Source organism: Nansenia antarctica (genome assembly GCF_963989245.1).
Source record: "Nansenia antarctica genome assembly, chromosome: 3".
In the NCBI taxonomy this organism is placed as follows: Eukaryota; Metazoa; Chordata; class Actinopteri; order Argentiniformes; family Microstomatidae; genus Nansenia; species Nansenia antarctica.
The window spans coordinates 64,283,727-64,303,070 of NC_137688.1; the positions used below are offsets into that span (position 1 = coordinate 64,283,727).

A 19,344-nucleotide genomic window follows, 5' to 3' on the forward strand; every position below is an offset into this window, starting at 1 on the left:
GTGCACGTGTGTTGTCCCTGGGGGTGTGCACGTGTGTCTAGGGGGGTGTGCACGTGTGTTGTCTCTGGGTGTGTGCACGTGTGTCTCTGGGTGTGTGCACGTGTGTCTAGGGGGTGTGCACGTGTGTTGTCCCTGGGGGTGTGCACGTGTGTTGTCTCTGGGGGTGTGCACGTGTGTTGAATGAATGAATGAATGGACTTTATTGTCATTGCTACAGTACAGGTACCAAACAACGACATTTAGGAGGGGTGGCTCCCCTGGTGTTAGGAAAGGGGAAAAAAAGGAGCTGGTTTACATAAATAAAGGCTATGTACACAATCCACTGTACTATACTGCACAGATAGTCAACTAGGGTTGTCATATTGCACAAAAGTATTTTTTCACGTTATTTAAAGTGTCACAGTTTGCAGGCTTGAAATGTACATGTTTGTGCCTCAGCACTAGCTGCCATACAATCCGTCCAGACTGTCCTGGGCCCAGAACTTAGGCCTTTGCTGTGTTCAGGGCCTTGACGGCCCTGTGGTAGAAGCAGTTCTTCAGTCTGTTTGTCTTAGCGGCCGGGGTCCTGTACCTCCTTTTCGAGGGCAGCCTGATAAAGTGTACGTGCCCAGGGTGGGTCGGGTCCCTGGAGATCTTGGAGGCCTTCCTGAGACAGCGTGTGTTGTACAGCTCTTCCAGAGAGGGGAGGGGGGCGCCGGTGTGGGGGTGTGCACGTGTGTCTAGGGGTGTGTGCACGTGTGTTGTCCCTTGGGGTGTGCATATATGTCTAGGTGGGTGTGCACGTGTGTCTAGGTGGGTGTGCACGTGTGTCTAGGGGGGTGTGCACGTGTGTTGTCCCATTGTCTCAGGGGGTTATGTGCAGAAATTCCAGATTCCAACAGTGATTAGCAGCAACACTGCTAACTACTGTAGGTTTAACAGCCGTACCTTTTTTAGCTACTATAAGAGCCGCCTCGAGTCTTCACAATGGAAAGCTGCTATTTACACACAACGACCACTAGTTGGCCGCCTTGTAAATTAGCCCACTGAAAATCTGCAAAATAGCTTATCCTGAAAATGTAAGGATACTGGGGTGGTAGAACGCACATATCTAGGAAAAGTCATGAAAGGACAATCCTGAAATTTGATTGAGTGCAAAGATATAACATGTTGTTCATTTTAATGTTTTTGTTGGAAGTGGCTTTGGATAAAGGCGTCTGCTAAATGCCAAAAAACGTAAATGTGATTGGTCATTAAACCATGGACTGGTTTAGTTTTTCTCTAACATCAACTGAAGAAAGGAGTCCCACCCTGTTTAGATAAATCTGTTTAGATAAAAGTTTTTTATATTTTCAGCATGATAACAACTCACACAAACCACAGCTCCCGCACACCGCCCCAACAAAGGACCGGTAAGGACCCGTGAACCAATAAACATAAAGAAGACTTACAATAATGTAAATTCAAATAAATACTCTGGCCAATCATGGGGCTCAGACTATAGCCGACTCCTTATTGGTCGTCACGTCGCTGCTAGGCAACAGTTGTGTCAGTTGTTGGCTCTTCAGTCCGTTGTCTTTGTTCCTAAAACAACAACAAAAACAACAAGAGTGTTTAAATGTTTACCTCAGAACGACTGTTAACATGAACTGTGCTTCGGTGCATGAGGACAAGTCAGTGACACATCCCTGTAGGACAGGCTTTTGGATAATCCCCAAGGTCCTGTCTTTCGTTGTGTCCTGTTGACGTTGTTGTACGCCTGTTGTCTGTCACTTGTTTTTATTTACACTTGTTTGCCTGTTTTAACCTGCTGTGGCTTTCGCTCTTGTATTATGTTTTATTGTGTTTCTTCCTTGTTATGTAAAGCACTTTGTGACCCTTGGTCTGGGAAAGGTGCTGTATGAATACATTTTACTTACTTACTTACTTGTATCAGAATGTCCTGGAAAAAGGTAGCAGAGCTTCTGTACCCCCCCCCCCCCCCCCCTTCTCAACCAGCACTACCCCTCCCCCCTCCCCCCCCTTCCCCCTCCCCCACTACCCCCCTCCCCCTCACCTCTCTGGGAACTCGATGTCGTCGATGGTCTCAGGCAGTGGGACGCCTCTGGTCTCCGGTAGCAACAACACCAAACCTCCTGCCAGGAACGCCAGACACCCTGCAGGGACGACACACTCGTTACCATTAACAGTCCCTGTGGTTGAGCGGCATCAGCGTGTTATAACACTGTTATTACACATTAATAACCCACCAAAGATGATGAGAGGCAGCTCCAGACAGATGACAGCTGTTATAACACTGTTATTACAGGTTAATAACCCACCAAAGATGATGAGAGGGAGCTCCAGCCAGATGACAGCCAGCCGGTAGAGCATGAAGGGAGCTACGATGCCTCCCACGTCACACAGAGTAGAACACACAGACACACCCATGTTCCTGAGGAGACAGAGGGTCAGAGGTCAGAGGTCAGAGGTCAGAGTAGAACACACAGACACACCCAGGCTCCTGAGGAGAGAGAGGGTCAGAGGTCAGAGTAGAACACACAGACACACCCAGGTTCCTGAGGAGAGAGAGGGTCAGAGGTCAGGGGTCAGGGTTAAGGTTAGAGTCAGGGTCAGAGTAGAACACACCGACACGCCTAGGTTGCTGAGGAGAGAGAGGGTCAGGGTCAGTGGTAAGGTTAGGGTTAGAGTAAGGGTTAGGGTCAGGGGTAAGGTTAGGGTTAGGGTCAGGGTTCCTTACCTGACAAACGTGGGGTACAGCTCTGTGTTGACGAAGACCACCATCTCAAAGGTCATGGTGATGCCCAGACGCCCTATGCAGGCCACTATGGTCCGGAACCAGAACATGTCTAGAACAAGACAGAGAAACTCCTTTAACCTCTGACCTCTAACCATAATCCCAACCCCTACAATCCACATCACCATAGACTACCATTAAAATGTCATGTGGGGTTCCCCAAGGATCAATCCTTGGCCCCCTTCTATTCAATCTCTACATGCTTCCATTGGGACACATCACAAAAAAGAACAAAATCGCCTACCACAACTATGCGGATGACACTCAAATCTACATAGCCCTCTCACCGAACGACTATAGTCCCATCGACAATCTCTGTAATTGCATTGAACAAATAAATGCCTGGATGAGACAAAACTTCCTCCAACTAAACAAGGACAAAACAGAGATAATTGTATTCGGTGCACCTGACATAAGATCGAAAGTCAGTGCAAAACATGATGATGAAACATCTCTCTCTTCAAACTAAAAAACAGGTCAGAATCTTGGTGTAATTCTAGACTCCAATCTAAACCTCAACAGCCACATAAACTCGATAACTAAATCAGCCTACTATCACCTGAAAAACACAACAAGAATGAGAGGTTTCATGTCCAAACAAGAACTTAAAAAGCTCATCCATGTATTTGCTTCGAGTAGACTTGATTATCGTAATGGTCTACTAACAGAGAGTCTTAGAGAGTCTCATCAGATACGGCATTACATCTTGGTTTGGTAACCTATCTGTCCAACTAAGGTCCAAACTGGTCCGACTGATACAGACTGCATGGAAGATCATCGGGATGAAAGACCACTCATCCCTGCAGTCTATTTTTGAACAGGCTACTCTCAGACAGGCTAATAGAATTCTCATGAATCCCTCCCATGTCCTACATGCAGAGTATGAACTGCTGCCCTCTGGGAGGAGGTTCAGAGTCCCCCGCTCTAGATTAAATAGATTTACAAATTATTTTATTCCTGTTTCTGTTAAACTTTTAAACTGCACCAGATGAATGTAAACATATCTTGCTTATCGTTTTGTTTCCACTCTTGTCTTAATCAGGGCTGCCTTCTGTCTGTGTTTTTATCATTCTGTATTGTCTGTTGCTCTTTGTTGGCTGCTGTGGGGTGTAAGCCCAATACAAATTTCCCAGTGATGGGACAATAAAGTGACTTTTGACTTTTGACTTTGAACAGGCCTATCTAAAGGGGCTGTACTTTAATGTGCAGCTCATCCAAAATGCCACTGCTAGGGTCCTAACAAAAATGAAGACGTTTGAACACATTCACCAATCCTGAGATCCCTGCACTAGCTACTAGTCTCTCAGAGAATTTAATTAAAAGTGCTCCTAATTGTATACAAATCGCAAAATGGTCTAGAACCAAAATACATACCATCCCATCTCCTAACACCCTATATTCCACCATGGCCCCTAAGGTCAGCTGAGACTAATCAGCTAATCGTTCCAAGAGTGAAAACAAAACACTGTGCAGCAGCTTTCAGTCACTCTGCTGCATGCTCCTGGAACAAACTCCCTGAAGAAACCAAACAGGCCCAAACCCTACAAATATTTAAATCTAAGCTAAAAAAAAACTTAATCATAACTGTTTTGCAACAGTTATGATTAAACACGAACAATTCCATCCATGTATTTTTATTCATTTATATTATCTTATTCATTATCTTATTAAATGTTTATCTGTATATCTATTCTTATCATTTTAATTTTAAATTTTTTAATCTGCTTACTTCTCCTCCACTACACTTGCCTTGCCTTATCTGGAACGGGTCTCAGAAGTCATCATAAGGCGACTCCTAACTACTAATGCTACTAACATTATGTATATTTTATTTTATATTTACTGAATGTAATGTTATTACTGTTGATGTTTATATTGTGTCTATTATCCTTGTCATGTTCTAGTGTTGAGACGGATGTTGGTGAGGGATGTTGTAGAGCTCAGGCATTCCGTTGCCTTGTGCCTTGTGTATCAGTGTAATGACAAATAAACAAGACTGGACTTGAGTCAATAAATAAAGGTCCAAATGAACTCTGGGGGATCCTAGACTCATTAGTAGGACCAGGGGCGTATTTCATCAACGTCGCTAAAAGGAAAATCCAGGCTTATTCTGATAAGTCTCGTGAGATTTAAAAAATAATAAATCTGGATTTATTCTTAAGCGACGTTGATGGAATACCACCCAGGTCTCAGATGTTATCTGAATGAGATTAAGGCTGTGTTCGCTGTAAATTCGCTCTGGAAATCTGATCAGCACTTGTGGAATGCCTCTTGTCCGATCAAATGACTTGGTCCCTTTATGACGTTGAACCCAGTGTGCGCTCCAGCGCTGTCAGAGCGTATTTACGAACACAGCCACTTATAGCGCCTTTATCCAAAGCGCTTTACAACGGCCTCTCATTCACCCATTCACACACACATTCACACACCAATGGCGGCCAAGCTACCATGCAAGGCGCCGACCGGGCCCGCTCACTGGGAGCAATTTGGGGTTCATTGTCTTGCCCAAGGACACTGCGACATGTGGCCAGCCGGGGCTCGAACCGCTGCTCTGCCAACCTTGCGATCAATAGACGCCGGCTCTACCTCCTGCGCCACAGCCGCCCCATAACTGAACTCACGCTCTGGGATCATGGCGGTGATGAAGCAGGCGGCCCCGGCCACCATGTTGGCGGTGGCGAAGGGCAGGCGGCGGCCGATGCGCTCGATGGTGAAGAGGATGAGGAAGGCGGCGGGGAACTCCACCAGGCCGGAGATCAGGAAGTCGATGTACACGTCTCCTCCCAGAATGCCCAGACGCATAATCAGCCCCTGGTAGACCACGGCACTGGTGAACCTGGGGGAGGGGGGTTAGAGGGGTTAGGGACACGGAGGACGTTTCATACAGTACTCAGGGTTCCCGCGCTGGTTTTAAAAAGCCTTAAAGTCTAAAATCCAGCAATTGAATTTATAAGGCCTAAAAAGGTCAAAATGTTCAGTTATTTGGGCTAAAAGTTAGGTGCTAGGTCTTAAAAATGAGATCCTGCAAGGAAATCAGTCTGACCAAAATCTATTTACGCAGAAATGAATCAAGCTGGAACCAAAGAAATGCCAATTCGCTTCCTTTTTTGTCTGTATGGCAGTGAAATCCCTAATTTCATCACCTCGAGGATGACAAAAAGCTATCACATGGTGTCACGAATAGGTCTAAAATTATATTCAAAGAGGTCTAAAAAGGTCTTAAATTTGACTTGTTGAAACTTGTAGGAACCCTGTGTACTGTGTGTGTGTGTGTGTGTGTGTGTGTGTGTGTGTGTGTGTGTGTAACAGTTAGCAAAATATTGCTCAATATCCGCTGTTATTGGTAGCCGCTCAATATGGAGAAGGCGGTGCTTCCTGTACCCATGAGCGGGATACTGTCTGTCTTATAGTATTGATCAACCCACTGGTCTGGTGCAAATAACATCCTGTGTGTGGCAGAACTGGTTGTTGGCTCTGCATTACTGTAACAAATTGTTTCCAGGATGTCAAAATGCACTGTTAGTATTTATGTCCTTTAGAATTGTACTTTGTATGTATGTGGACATAAATAAAGCATTTAAAATGTGTGTGTGTGTGTGTGTGTGTGTGTGTGCAACAGCCTCCTTTGCTGGACAGAGCCACCAGCTAACATCTAGAGGGGCCAGACGGACTCTCATAGACCTTCATCAACATCAACAACAACAACACTGGACTGGTCTGAAACTCCAGGGAAAACTGGCATGTCTTCCCACAGCTGATCACTCTGTTTCCCATTCTTTTCTAAAAAACACTGCACTCGATGAGGACATTGTCATATTCACAACCAAGGCCAGATTACAAGTCCTTCCTACCAGACTCAACCTCTCTATTTGGTTTCCCTCCACTCAGGTTCCTCATTGCTTGCACCACACCACAGAACAGGTTACAGAAACACTATCGCATATCTTGAATGGCTGTTATGTTTACAAAGGAATGTATATAGCACGTCATGACAGAATTGTGAGCCTAATAGTAAAGGACATATCACTCCACTTCCCAGTTACAGTGAAAATGTATACACATGCTTGTGTCAATGCATCCATGTTCAATTTCTGTAATGACCAATGTCACTTTTCACAGTTGTCTGCTAACACACCAGATGTTGTTGTTGTTAATGAAGAGTCCAGAGAGGTGTCTGTATTAGAGGTAGCATGCACCTTTGATATAAGCCTAGAGGAAGCCTTCATGACTAAGGTCATGAAATACCAGCAGCTTGTAGACACCATCTCAGAGCTAGGCTATAGGTGTACGCTATTTAGTCTTTATATTTGGCAGTCTAGGACATGTGCACAGATTGGTTGTCAGAGGACTACGTCTACTGGGAATGTCCAAGGGAGAAGCAAAAAGGCTCAGCAAGTATTGCTCTGTCTCTGCGATTATTGGCAGCCGCCAAATATGGCGGAGACGGTGTTACTTGTACCCGTGAGTCTTGTCCTGTTGTATGTGAAAGACATTGTCCATGTCTGTTTGTGAATGCATCCCATCTGTGCCTTCAGTATTTGTGTCCCTGTATACTTGTTTCTATGTGGACAGAAATAAATGATTAAAATGTGTGTGTGTGTGTGTGTGTGTGTGTGTGTGTGTGTGTGTGCGCATGTGTGCGTGTGTGTGCGTGTGTGTGGGAGTCTGAAGTAGAACACTAGGGGAGGCTGGTGGAGGTAGAATTCCATTCCATGCAGGGGGAGGAGGGGAGAGGAGAGAGAGGAGAGGGGAGGAGGGAGAGGAGAGGAGAGATGGGGAGGGGAGAGGAGAGGAGAGATGGGGAGAAGACAGGAAAGGAGAGGAGAGGAGGACTTAATGATCTTGGCCTCGGGGAGAGGAGAGAGGAGAGGATAGATGGGGAGGGGAGAGGAGAGGAGAGGAGGGAGAAGAGAGGAAAGGAGAGGAGAGGAGGAAGTAATGATCCTGTGTTTAACGTGGTCAGTAGATGCTGAGTGGGTCTCACCAGTTGAAGCTCAGGATGAAGGTGTGTTTCCTCATGTTGGGGGTCCTGATCAGGTCCATGATGAGGCTGTCGACGTCTCAGCATTGTCATCTCTCAGAGTCTGGAAGACACATTAAACATTCAATCATTACATAACTTAACATATAAAATATATATTATGTAATATATCATTTAATATATGAAATATATATTATTAGTATAATAATATGTAACATAATAACTAATTTGGATAGTTCTGTAACTGCTTTTACTACTGTAACTGCTGGGAATGAGTGTAAAGAGACTATGAAACCGGTGCCTCAGACTCTCTGGGCAGGTTAAAGAATATGATGATGAGTGAAGTTGAGGTCGATGTCTGTGTACGTTTTTAAAGGATGTTGGCATAATGTTTATTAGTTTTAATGTGTGAATGTACACTACCGTTCAAAAGTTTGGGGTCACCCAGACAATTTCGTGTTTTCCATGAAAACTCACACTTTTATTTATCAAATGAGTTGCAAAATGAATAGAAAATATACCGTATTTTCCGAACTATAAGTCACACTTTTTTTCATAGTTTGGCTGGTCCTGCGACTTATAGTCAGATATACGACTTATATATCAATATATAGAATTTCATACTGACAGACATGAACCAAGGAGTAAACATTACCGTCTACAGCCGACAGAGGGCGCTCTGGGCCGCTCTGGGCTTGTGACAACTATATGCTGCTCCTATACCACTGAAGAAATGCAACATTAGCTTGTTGAAGCTAAGCAAACGGTAGCTTGGTGAACTTGCTTACTGGTAACTTGCTTGTTGGACTCGCTGGCTTGTTATGTTAATTTAGCCTATTCAGCCTCCCAGGTATGTTCTTTATGCTATTGTTTTGCTGAATAACTGAATAATGTGTTACATTAACATACCGGACTTCTATTCAGCCTGTTGTTCTGTGTGCTATTGTGTAGTTGAATAAACTTGCCTTTCCAGATTAAATGTCTGTTCTTGGTCTTGGATTTTGGGAAATAAATGTATAAATAAATGCGATTTATAGTCCAGTGCGATTTATATGGTTTTTTCCTCTTAATGACACATTTTTGGACTGATGCGACTTATATACTCCGGAGCGATTTATAGTCCGGAAAATACGGTAGTCAAGACATTGACAAGGTTAGAAATAATGATTTTTATTTGAAATAATAATTTTGTCCTTCAAACTTTGCTTTCGTCAAATAATGCTCCCTTTGCAGCAATTACAGCATTGCAGACCTTTGGCATTCTAGCTGTTAATTTGTAGAGGTAATCTGAAGAAATGTCACCCCATTCATCAGAGCAACGCATCCGGGTACTTTGCTCTCCCGTCATGTCCACGCCCCTTTTTGGGTGATAGAAGCGGAGAAGTTTGACTGGCGGTCAATTCATCAGAGCAACGCATCCGGGTACTTTCCCCTCCCGTCATGTCCACGCCCCTTTTTGGGTGATAGAAGCGGAGAAGTTTGACTGGCGGTCAATGGGAATTTCTGGTCTTTGCTACTTTAATCCGATAAAATAAGAAAACCGTAGTGCTTTTTAGATATTAGGAGCCCAAATCCGATGGCCAGTTAGGCAAACTATTATATAGTGTCGTTGCCGATCAATGATCGACGTCGTTATATAGAGAAAATTTATGAAATAGGGGTTGATTCACCAGATCAGTCATACGTCATCTCCCTGTCATCAGCCCCTCTGGGGTCACCTAGGAGAAGAAGAAAAAAAAAAGAGTAAACTGTGCGCACAGTTTAGTAAACTGTGGCCTCAGATTCATAAACTGTGCGCACAGTTTAGTAAACTGTGGCCTCAGATTCATAAACTGTGCGCACAGTTTAGTAAACTCACTCCGCAAATCACTCCGCCCGCAAATCACTCCGCAAATCACTCCGCACCTGACGTAAACTGAGGGCTCCCTACTCCTGCCCGTCCGCGGTGCATGTTCGGCAGGTTCATACAGTCAGCATCCTACTTTCCCAAAATTCACGTTGTTGTGACTGGTAAGTAGACTAATGTTATAACCTACATAAATTACACGTATTTACATTCATCCAGGATTCTATTACTGTGACTGAATACTGAAATCTGAAGCAAGCCTACACTGACATTTTAGCAGTGTTGATAGCCTAGCCTAGGATAATGTTAGCCGACAGCCTGCCAACGCACCTCCCGCTATGGTTATACCTAAGTACAGGCTTATTTGCATTCACTCAGGATATTCAAACGTTCCAATTAGAACATTGAGTGTTAGGTTGTTGAATAATTGTCTGGACAATTGTCTGGCTAGCTACCAGCTCCCAAGCAGCTCCCAAGCAGTTTATAGATGAGATTTTGAAATTCTGTAGACATTTTTACCAATATATTGCATTAGGCTACACAGATGTTTATTTCATGTAGGCTACTTAGACTGGGCTAGATATTTTTATGGCTATATACCTATTTTTTTTATAATTTTTTATGGCTCCAACATCTTCACAGACTCACAGATGAAGGTCAGTTTGATGGTGACTTCTTGGACAAGAACCTTATCTTATTCTGCTTCCTTGGTTTGATTCAGGTAAGTGGCATCAACAATGGATGGTGTAGACATGTATAGCCTAAAATACTCTAACCAACAGGCCTATGATTATACTTTAATAAAAGGCCTAAACCTTTCCCAGTAATCAATTTTGTAATTTGATTTGGTATTACTCTGATCATGTCCGCAGGATGAATTGGATTCAGTTAAGGAGACCTGGAACAGCCATCTGATTCGTCCATCAAGGAATGAGCTTGTTCCCCACGGTCGCCCGGATATCATGTATACCATACCTGAATTGTATGGCACAGGCGATTATCTGTGTCAAGGAAAATCGTACCAACTGTGAAGGCGACTGTATCCACCGCCATGACATAGCTTGTGATGAGGACGTTTTCACCCTGTGCACCCACATAATGGCACAAAACAATCTCCATGTTCCTGTGGATGCATTCATGGCAATTGGCCTCTACATTTCCTTGAGGGAAGAATTGTCTGCACTTGTAAATGTTGAGTGAGTGAGATTCATATGAGGACCATCACCAGGCTCTGGAATACATTCACATGGGCCAGCTCCAAGCAGCCTCTTCATAGACTCAGACTCTTATTATTTTGAAAGGGTGATGGACAAACCTGGGATCTTGAGTAAAACTACAGAATATAATGCATTTACCTTAGCAGTGGAAATTATCAAATAAATGGTAAAACAAAATTAAAGTCAAAACATTTTTGTTTAATAAATTGACCATTGTGCATGTTATTTGAGAACTCTGATATACTGTTAATATCATAACATGAAAGAAACTCAGGGTAAGCTGAACCTTAGCACTGGAAATAATCAAATAAATGACAAAGATTAATGCCACGTTTTTGTTGAATAATTGACTTGTGCATGTTATTTGAGCACCCTGATATACTGTTAATCAGAACCCTGATATGCTGTTAAACATGAAACTAACCCAGGGTAAACTGAACCCTGGCAGTGGAAATAATCAAATGAATGTACAAAAAATAAATAAAGTCCCCTTTTTTGTTGAATAATTGACGAATGTGCATGCTGTTTGAGGACCCTGATATACTGTTAATAGCATAACATGAAAGAAACTCAGGCTAAGCAGAATTACGGAAAGAGAGAGAATGAAGGTGCCATTCTGCCACAACAACACCGTTTCCTGGGGACCTCCAGAGAGATGGTGAATTACCTACAGTAGAATAGAGAAGCATAACATGAGCTACATGCAGTTGTAGATGTACATACCCAATCATGTACATTGAACTCACACACCTGACACTTACCACTAAATAATGTCCATCACCCACACGTTTGCATCAAGGACGCTGGTGAACTCTTCTGCCAATTCAAGGTATGATCCATAGTTGTTTGGGACTTCTAACACACACCCACATGTGTGGGACTGGGGGCTTCTTGTAAAGGTACTCTTAAGGGCTCTGCACACAGCGTGCGATTTCTGTTGCGCGTCAACGTTCCATTTTGAAGTTTGAATGGAAGTCTATGAGAACATCATAAAACATCGCATCCCAATGCACACAGCGTGCGATGCAATTTCTGTTGTATGTTCTCATAGACTTCCATTCAAACTTCAAAATGGAACGTTGACGCGCAACAGAAATCGCACGCTGTGTGCAGAGCCCTTTAGGCTCAACAAATCGGATGTGGATTTCCTTGGCAACCAGGAGGTCTGCACCTATTAAAGACAACACAAAATGGTATGGATGCCACCCATTAGTCAATTAATTGACTGATTAGTATTAGTCAATACATTTTTACAGCACTGAACAGACTTCAAAGGAACAGGAAAATGTCCCCGAAATGTCAGTGTAGGCTTGCTTCAGATTTCGGTATTAGGTTACAGTAATAGAATCCTGGATGAATGTAAATACGTGTAATTTATGTAGGTTATAACATTAGTCTACTTACCAGTTACAACAACGTGAATTTTGGGAAAGTGGGATGCTGACTGTATGAACCTGCCGAACATGCGCCGCGGACGGGCAGGAGTAGGGAGCCCTCAGTTTACGTCAGGTGCGGAGTGATTTGCGGAGTGATTTGCGGGCGGAGTGATTTGCGGAGTGAGTTTACTAAACTGTGCGCACAGTTTATGAATCTGAGGCCACAGTTTACTAAACTGTGCGCACAGTTTATGAATCTGAGGCCACAGTTTACTAAACTGTGCGCACAGTTTATGAATCTGAGGCCACAGTTTACTAAACTGTGCGCACAGTTTATGAATCTGAGGCCACAGTTTACTAAACTGTGCGCACAGTTTAATCTTTTTTTTTCTTTTTCTCCTAGGTGACCCCAGAGGGGCTCCGTAGTAGATAATAAACCCCCAGCAGGCATCCAAAAAATGGGAAAATCTCAAGAAAATATATAAGGTTACCAGAGAGCAATGTGGTTAGATGTACTGTTTAACCTTTTTTCCATCACGACTACTGAAGGTGTACTGTAAGAAAGGCATAAAAGCATTATTTGTAATTCTTGTCATTATTAACAGTGTGTGTGTGTGTGTGTGTGTGTGTGTGTGTGTGTGTGTTTATGTGTTTATTGCAGGAGTTGAAAACTCCCAAAACGGGGGCAGAGGCTGGAGAAGTTACAGCTGCCAACTGGCAGTTCTTCTCCAACATGCACGATGTGCTGGGTGCTAGACCATCTATTGACCCGCCTGTGGTGGTCAGTTCTTTAGAGACTGGTCCCAAGGTAAGGTTTGAAGATTAGATACAACCACATTTACCAAGTAATACAACAGTAATTCATCCATTTCTGGCATGTATTTACTTCTCATTTGTTTTGTTTTTTCTTTCAGGAAATGCCCAGCCCCAACCTCGCCTCAGCCCCAGCCCCAGCCTCTCCCTCCGCCTCAGCCCCAGCCCCAGCCTCTCCCTCCGCCTCAGCCCCAGCCCCAGCCTCTCCCTCCGCCTCAGCCCCAGCCCCAGCCAGCCCTCAAACCCTGAGGAAGAAGAGGAGGAATACCAACGTTGGGTCCATAATAGAAAGGGACATGGAGCTTGAGCAACAGCGTCACGCCACGAATAACACAAATACTAAAGAGTTCCTCTCCCCTTTTAAGCTATTAATTGACAAAATCCCAGACAAATAGTTTAGAGGGGGTATTCCATCAACTATGCTAAAGGAAAGTCCTTATTTCCTGGATTTTCCTTTAGCAACGTTGATGGAATAGGCCCCAAGTTGTTTACAGTTCTGTTCCAGTTTGTGTTATTCGGGGGGTATTCCATCATCTTTGCATATTTTTGTATTTTTCTTTTACTGTTCTTAATTGTATTAAAGTGTTTGTTTCTAACTTATTGTTGGTAGATTCATTGTGAGCATGAATAACAGATTGTCTTATATAATAAAACCAAATTTTTCCATGTAGCTAGTTGGTAGCTACGTTCCCAAGACAACTAAACAGTAAAAATCCAAAAATTCTGAGACAGATATTTTAGTAAGAAATTCTTTATTTGAAGAAATCAAAGACTTCGGGAAACATAAGATCAATAAGCAGCATCTGACAAATTCGAATTCCGTCGTAGCGAAGGAGAACTTTAATCCCTGAAGATGCAGAAAATCAACGTTTATTCGTGTCTTACACACACACACATTTTACAACTTGTTTAGCTATTAAGTTCCGACGTTTCTGTCAAAGTAGTATCTACGGTAACGTAGCTAGCGAACAGACGTAAAAACGTCAGATCAGATATACAGACAGGTTATTTTGATAAACTTGACACATTTTTGGAATTGATATGTGACAGGGCATGGTTAAAAAGTCCGCAACTAGGGCAAAATCATTTTTCTGTTTTTTCCAGATTATGAAAGGGTAGATTGTAAGCTTTAAAATGACATGTCATACATTGAAATCTGAAACAAGTTGAAGAAGTCATGGATATTTGAATGTTGATACCCCCTGAACCACCGTACTGAGATATCCAGCCTCAATCTTCAGAGATGTTTTTCACAGAGGTAATGGGTGGGAACAATAGCTGGTTAACTCCACCCTAATCACTCCCTCAAGACAACCACACGCTCAAGACAACCACTCCCCCATTACACTACGGGTGAATCCCAATTCACCACTCCGGCTCCGTTTTCACCCCTCCGCTCCGTTTTGCGCGTTTACGTGTAGCCGTAGTGGCGTCCCAATTCATTACTCATTTAGGGTTAGGGTTAGGGTTTTCCATGGCTCCGTTTGGAGAAAATCTTGACCCTCGTTCGATTCGGAGCCATGAGACTCCCTTCCGGCATGCATTGCGAAACATCTACAGCAGTGGTTCTCAACCTTTTTTGGGCCAGCGCCCCCCTGTCCATTATCCAGGTCTCTTACCGCCCCCCATCAAAAAAAAGTAGGCTTATTTTCTTCCCTGAATATTAATGCTGACTAATATTCTGTGTTATATCACAGAACAACAATAACACAGCAGCGATTTCACACATGTCCGGTGCAGAACAAACAGTAGGCTACAAAACTGTATATTACAACTAACATTGTTTGTTTTTTAAGTGTGCTGGTGTTGCATTTCGCCAAATTGCTGTTTTATGATGCTAATATTTATTCATTTTTGATTGGACTTTGGGCGGGGGGGGGGGTGTCACAATATGGCCGCAAACGCTAGGGGGCTATTATTTTAATGTTTTATTTAGTATTCTATGGTATTATTTTCATAAACTGACCAGTCCGAATTTCTCATATCAAAACATAACAAAGTTAAAAAAGTTCAGAGCTCTGCGCTCTGGGAGCGCTCAGAGATGGGTGCTCTGACTGAAAACACGGTTTTGCCCGAGCGAACTGACCGTTCGTGCATTTACGAACATACCCGTAATAACACTACTGACAGCTGATCAATCGCAAGCAGACAGAGTAGTGGTTTCCTATAGCAACAAAAGACGCTGACAGCTGTTCAGAGTGCTTATGTGTTCGTTTCCAGGACATCAGAGGAGCAACATATCACAAAAAGCGATCGTATATTTTAGTTTGTAAACGTTAAGACGAACACATCGCAATGCTAACCTCAGAATGGCACTAGGGATAACATCCACAACAACACTTAACAGTAATACATTTATGTAATATACTGTGATGAACCTGCGAGGGGAGGGGACATTCGTAGCTGATTTCTCCAGGTTAGATTATTGGTAAGCGACAGAGAACTTTCAGGACTGGTTTATTACAATACGATCACTTTTTTGTTCCTGCTGTGATGTTCTGGTATGGTGGTATGGTGTACAGTATGTTGCATGTTTAGTAGGTCTGCAACAAATGTAATTATTCATTATGTTTTATCTTTGACAACCTATTTCTTCCTCCCACTGTTAGGGATTTGTATTAAAATAACTAGAAGTGATAAATAAAGTACTGTGTGTTCATTTAAATAATATGTGGCTGAGGTCAGTTGAGGTCTCACAAAGCCAAATAAAAGAGAGGTTCTGCTTTTGAGCGACATGGGGGGAAGGGGCTCCTGACTGGGAGAAAGTGTTGTGGTTCAAACCGCCTGTAGATTGCTTATTTTTACCTATGTGCTAACAACCATTTTGTACCTGCTGTTATGATATTCTATTTTCCTATACTGATTTTATACTATCATAACTAATGATTAATGATAAGTCTATTCTTCTATACTGTATTTTAACTAGTTAATCGAATCCCAAGTCATGGGACTCTGTGGGCCTGGCAACAGTGATGTTTACACAAGCGATCCTGATAAGGGCCTACTGACCTGGCCAGGAGGGAATGTGTTTGAAGATCAATTAACTGGCCAATTAGTGCTTTATAACGTACGTAGAATACACCCAAAATAACTATCAAAATATCTGTGCATCCTAAAAACATAACTGTGTGCATATGCTTACTGGTTTCTTAAAAAATACAACAGAATGTGTGTGTGTGTGTGTGTGTGTGTGTCTAACGTGGCGCAAGACTAGGCTGCTCAGGATACCGTTGCCGACAGAGTGTCCGAACACTCTCACCATGACAAACGACCGGGGGGTCAGAAGAAGAAGATAACACACAGCACACTCGCACGGACACCGAAATAAGTCGAAAGCCACATACCGATATAAAACAGACGCTTACCATAAAACCTACCAGAGGGACAGCCCATCCCTAAATGTTAAGGAAAATGTATAAAGACTATGCACCAAGAGGAAACGGGGCTCTTGTCTGGTGAAGCTTCTGCAGTTAACCTATTGACGACTAGCTGATACCTTGCCTGCGGAGGTGAAGCTAGATAAGACCCCTTTCCATGGAATGAAATGCTATTGCTTGCTGATGCTATTGCTTGCTGATGCTATTGTTTGCTGATGTGCTCAAATAAATATTCTCTTAAAGAACAGTTCAGTAGTGGTGCCGAATATATGAGTGGATCATTTTATCTTAGAAGTTATATCAAGGACGTCTCGTTGAGATTAAACGAACTCGCTTGTAAGTAAAGACTCAATTAACTAAATTCTGGAGAAGTTGATCGCCTTACACCACCATCTCATTAGTTTTGGAGAGGGGTGGTATAATTGTGGTGAGCAGTTTCAGTGGTTTGATATGATGCTAACAACGGGGCTATCTACCTTACTCACAAAACAACAAATAACTGTTTGGCTATCCTAAGTAAACAACACAAAATCCTAGTAAACAACACATGTAACTCACTCAAACTTACCCAAGAACACAGCAGAAGGTCTGTCTGTAGACGACTGCTCCGTGAACTGATGTGGAGATCAATGTCTGACATTCCGTTGTCATCTGTTATCTTCAGATTCGGAGTTCGGAGTTGCCGTTCGGAGTTCCCATTATGTATAGTCCAATTACTCCAAAATGAAGGAGTTCATTAATTGCCCACTGTCGATATTTCTGCCTGCTTATGAAATTCTGTTGATAGCATTAGCGAGAGCTTCAGCATCCATTTTGTCAACAAACAACTCCACACACATGGCTCCTTACATACAGCTGGGGTGGGCGTGGCTACACACACTGCCACACTAATACGAATAATACCCGCCACCCGACTTTGCTAACTAAATGTAGGTATTTAGTGAATGTAAAACTGTTGGATATGATATCAAGTGGGTTCTTCATCGCTTCGTTTGTCGTCCTATGCCAAAAACCGGAAAACATTTTTTTTCACAACAAGACTTGTTTGACTCGATTGCGAGGTTTCACAATTGCCGAGATGGGAACCTTTTAATGAAACCCTGTCACATATGGTTACTTTCTCGGCTGAAAACATATTAAAACTTCATAAAATGACATTAGACATTACACACTTGTAGAGCCAAAATTACATCTTTTATCTGGAGGTTTAAAATGGAGGATTTAAAATCCCCGCTCCACGACCGGCCGGTGCGAAATGCATTCTGGGAGGCAGTATGCATGCTGCAGTGTAAACAGTCGGCTGGTATTGGCATACTTATTATGAAATTACTATGCAGTATGCAGTATATACTCATTGAGTCAGTGTTGCCAACTTGGCGACTTAACTAGTCAAAAGCGCCCAGCGACAAATCTAGCTACTTTTTCTGGTCATTTGGGGAGTATCTAACATATCCCATCACAACAATGATTTTTCACACTAAAAAAATCCCACATATGAATATAGGGGATTTTGGCAAATATTTTTGGGCCGCTACCCACACGTTTAGCTGTGTTGCTCATTCCACGAATGCATGATCCATACAAGTTGTACCTCGTTGTAAAGGTGACTAATCAGGCTTTCCAACGATATAAAATACAATACCTGTTATGAAGGCCCACAATTTAGAGCCAGTTAGTTTCCCCAAATCAGCCCTATTTTGCCCCTGTTATTTCCTTAATTATTTTCCATACTATTCATGTACGTTTTCATGAAGGTGTATGTATTGTTATTGTAATTGTATAAGTTCTGTCTTAGATTTGTTCAGTATTGTGCAAGCGCCAGATTAGTGGGCGTGGTTTTGATTGGCGTACGTGACTTGATGTATGTCCGGTTGGTATATATAGCGACGGAAGTGGTCTGTGCGTTAGAGTGACGAGAGTGAGAAGGAGAAGGAGAAGGAGCCCGAGGTGGAGATAGAGTACATCACAGAGGAACCAGAGATCTTCGACCCCAACTTCATCTTCTTCAAGAGGATCTTCGAGGCCTTCAAGCTGACAGACGACGTGAAGAAGAGTTCGGAGTTTTAGTGAGTTAACAGCGCTAGCCCAGTTTAGCTGTGTCACCGTTAGCCAGCCTTGCTAGCCGCCGGCTGCTAACGTTGGCGCATAGCGAGACCCAAGCCGGACAGAGCCGTCGCCTCCGAGGGGGATTGCGACCGACCGCTGACACCACCGGAGCTGACCGTGGACCACCGGACCTGAGCCATTCACACCTCGTCGTTTGCTACGAAGACGGCCCTTTCCCTTCAAATTGCAACGTCACTCCCCCCCCTTGTCTGCGGCCTTCCTCGAGTCACATGCGAGCTCCAACCAGGCCTCAACGCGCTCATTTCAGTCCGGGACTCTAAGCCTTTTCAGGCCAGGTACTGTGTGTGAGTGAGTGAGTGAGTGTGTGTGTGGCCGGCGGGGAGGGAGTAGATTGGGATGTATATATAATTTGTATAAATAAATGTGTTTGTTTTATATTTGATACATTGCTGTGTGTTTAGTTGTCTGTATTGTTTAGTTTAACAGCAAATCTAGTATTGGGTTTAAGTATTGTCTTATAGTATATATAACTGTGATATGCTAGTCTAAAGGGTTGCTGGCGCCCCCTGCCTCTATCCTCCTACACTGCCGATTTAGCTCAGAGTTAGTTAGATAACCAGCCCTTCCTAAAATCCTACAGTCCTTTAGCTACTCCCTGGTTACAATTGGTCCTTCGAGCCGGATAGGTTGTGTAGTGATAGCATGGCTGAGCGCAGCCAACCAGACAAGACAGTTACCCCCCCTTCTCCGCCCCCTGAGCCAGAGCCACGACCACAGAGAGTCCCGCGGGTGGCTAGCACTGAGACAGCCATCAAAGAGCACCAGCCTGAGGATGAGATGGCAGAACAGCAGGGTTTTGCCGTAGAAACGGAAGAGCAGGAAGGAGAGGCC

The 19,344-nt window shown here is 43.4% G+C and overlaps 1 protein-coding gene across 1 annotated transcript in view; it reads right to left on the reverse strand.

Moving 5' to 3' along the window:
• Positions 1 to 1,472: 1,472 nt before the first annotated feature.
• LOC308154265 (solute carrier family 22 member 3-like) overlaps positions 1,473 to 19,344 on the reverse strand; it is a gene marked incomplete at both ends in the record, with an annotated part of 60,483 nt that continues 42,611 nt past the window's right edge. Inside the window, 5 exons of the mRNA XM_080527432.1 lie at positions 1,473 to 1,563; positions 2,036 to 2,135; positions 2,301 to 2,413; positions 2,720 to 2,828; positions 5,398 to 5,612. Of these exons, the coding sequence (XP_080383558.1) occupies positions 1,473 to 1,563; positions 2,036 to 2,135; positions 2,301 to 2,413; positions 2,720 to 2,828; positions 5,398 to 5,612 (628 nt within the window). The remainder of the gene's footprint in view (positions 1,564 to 2,035; positions 2,136 to 2,300; positions 2,414 to 2,719; positions 2,829 to 5,397; positions 5,613 to 19,344) is intronic.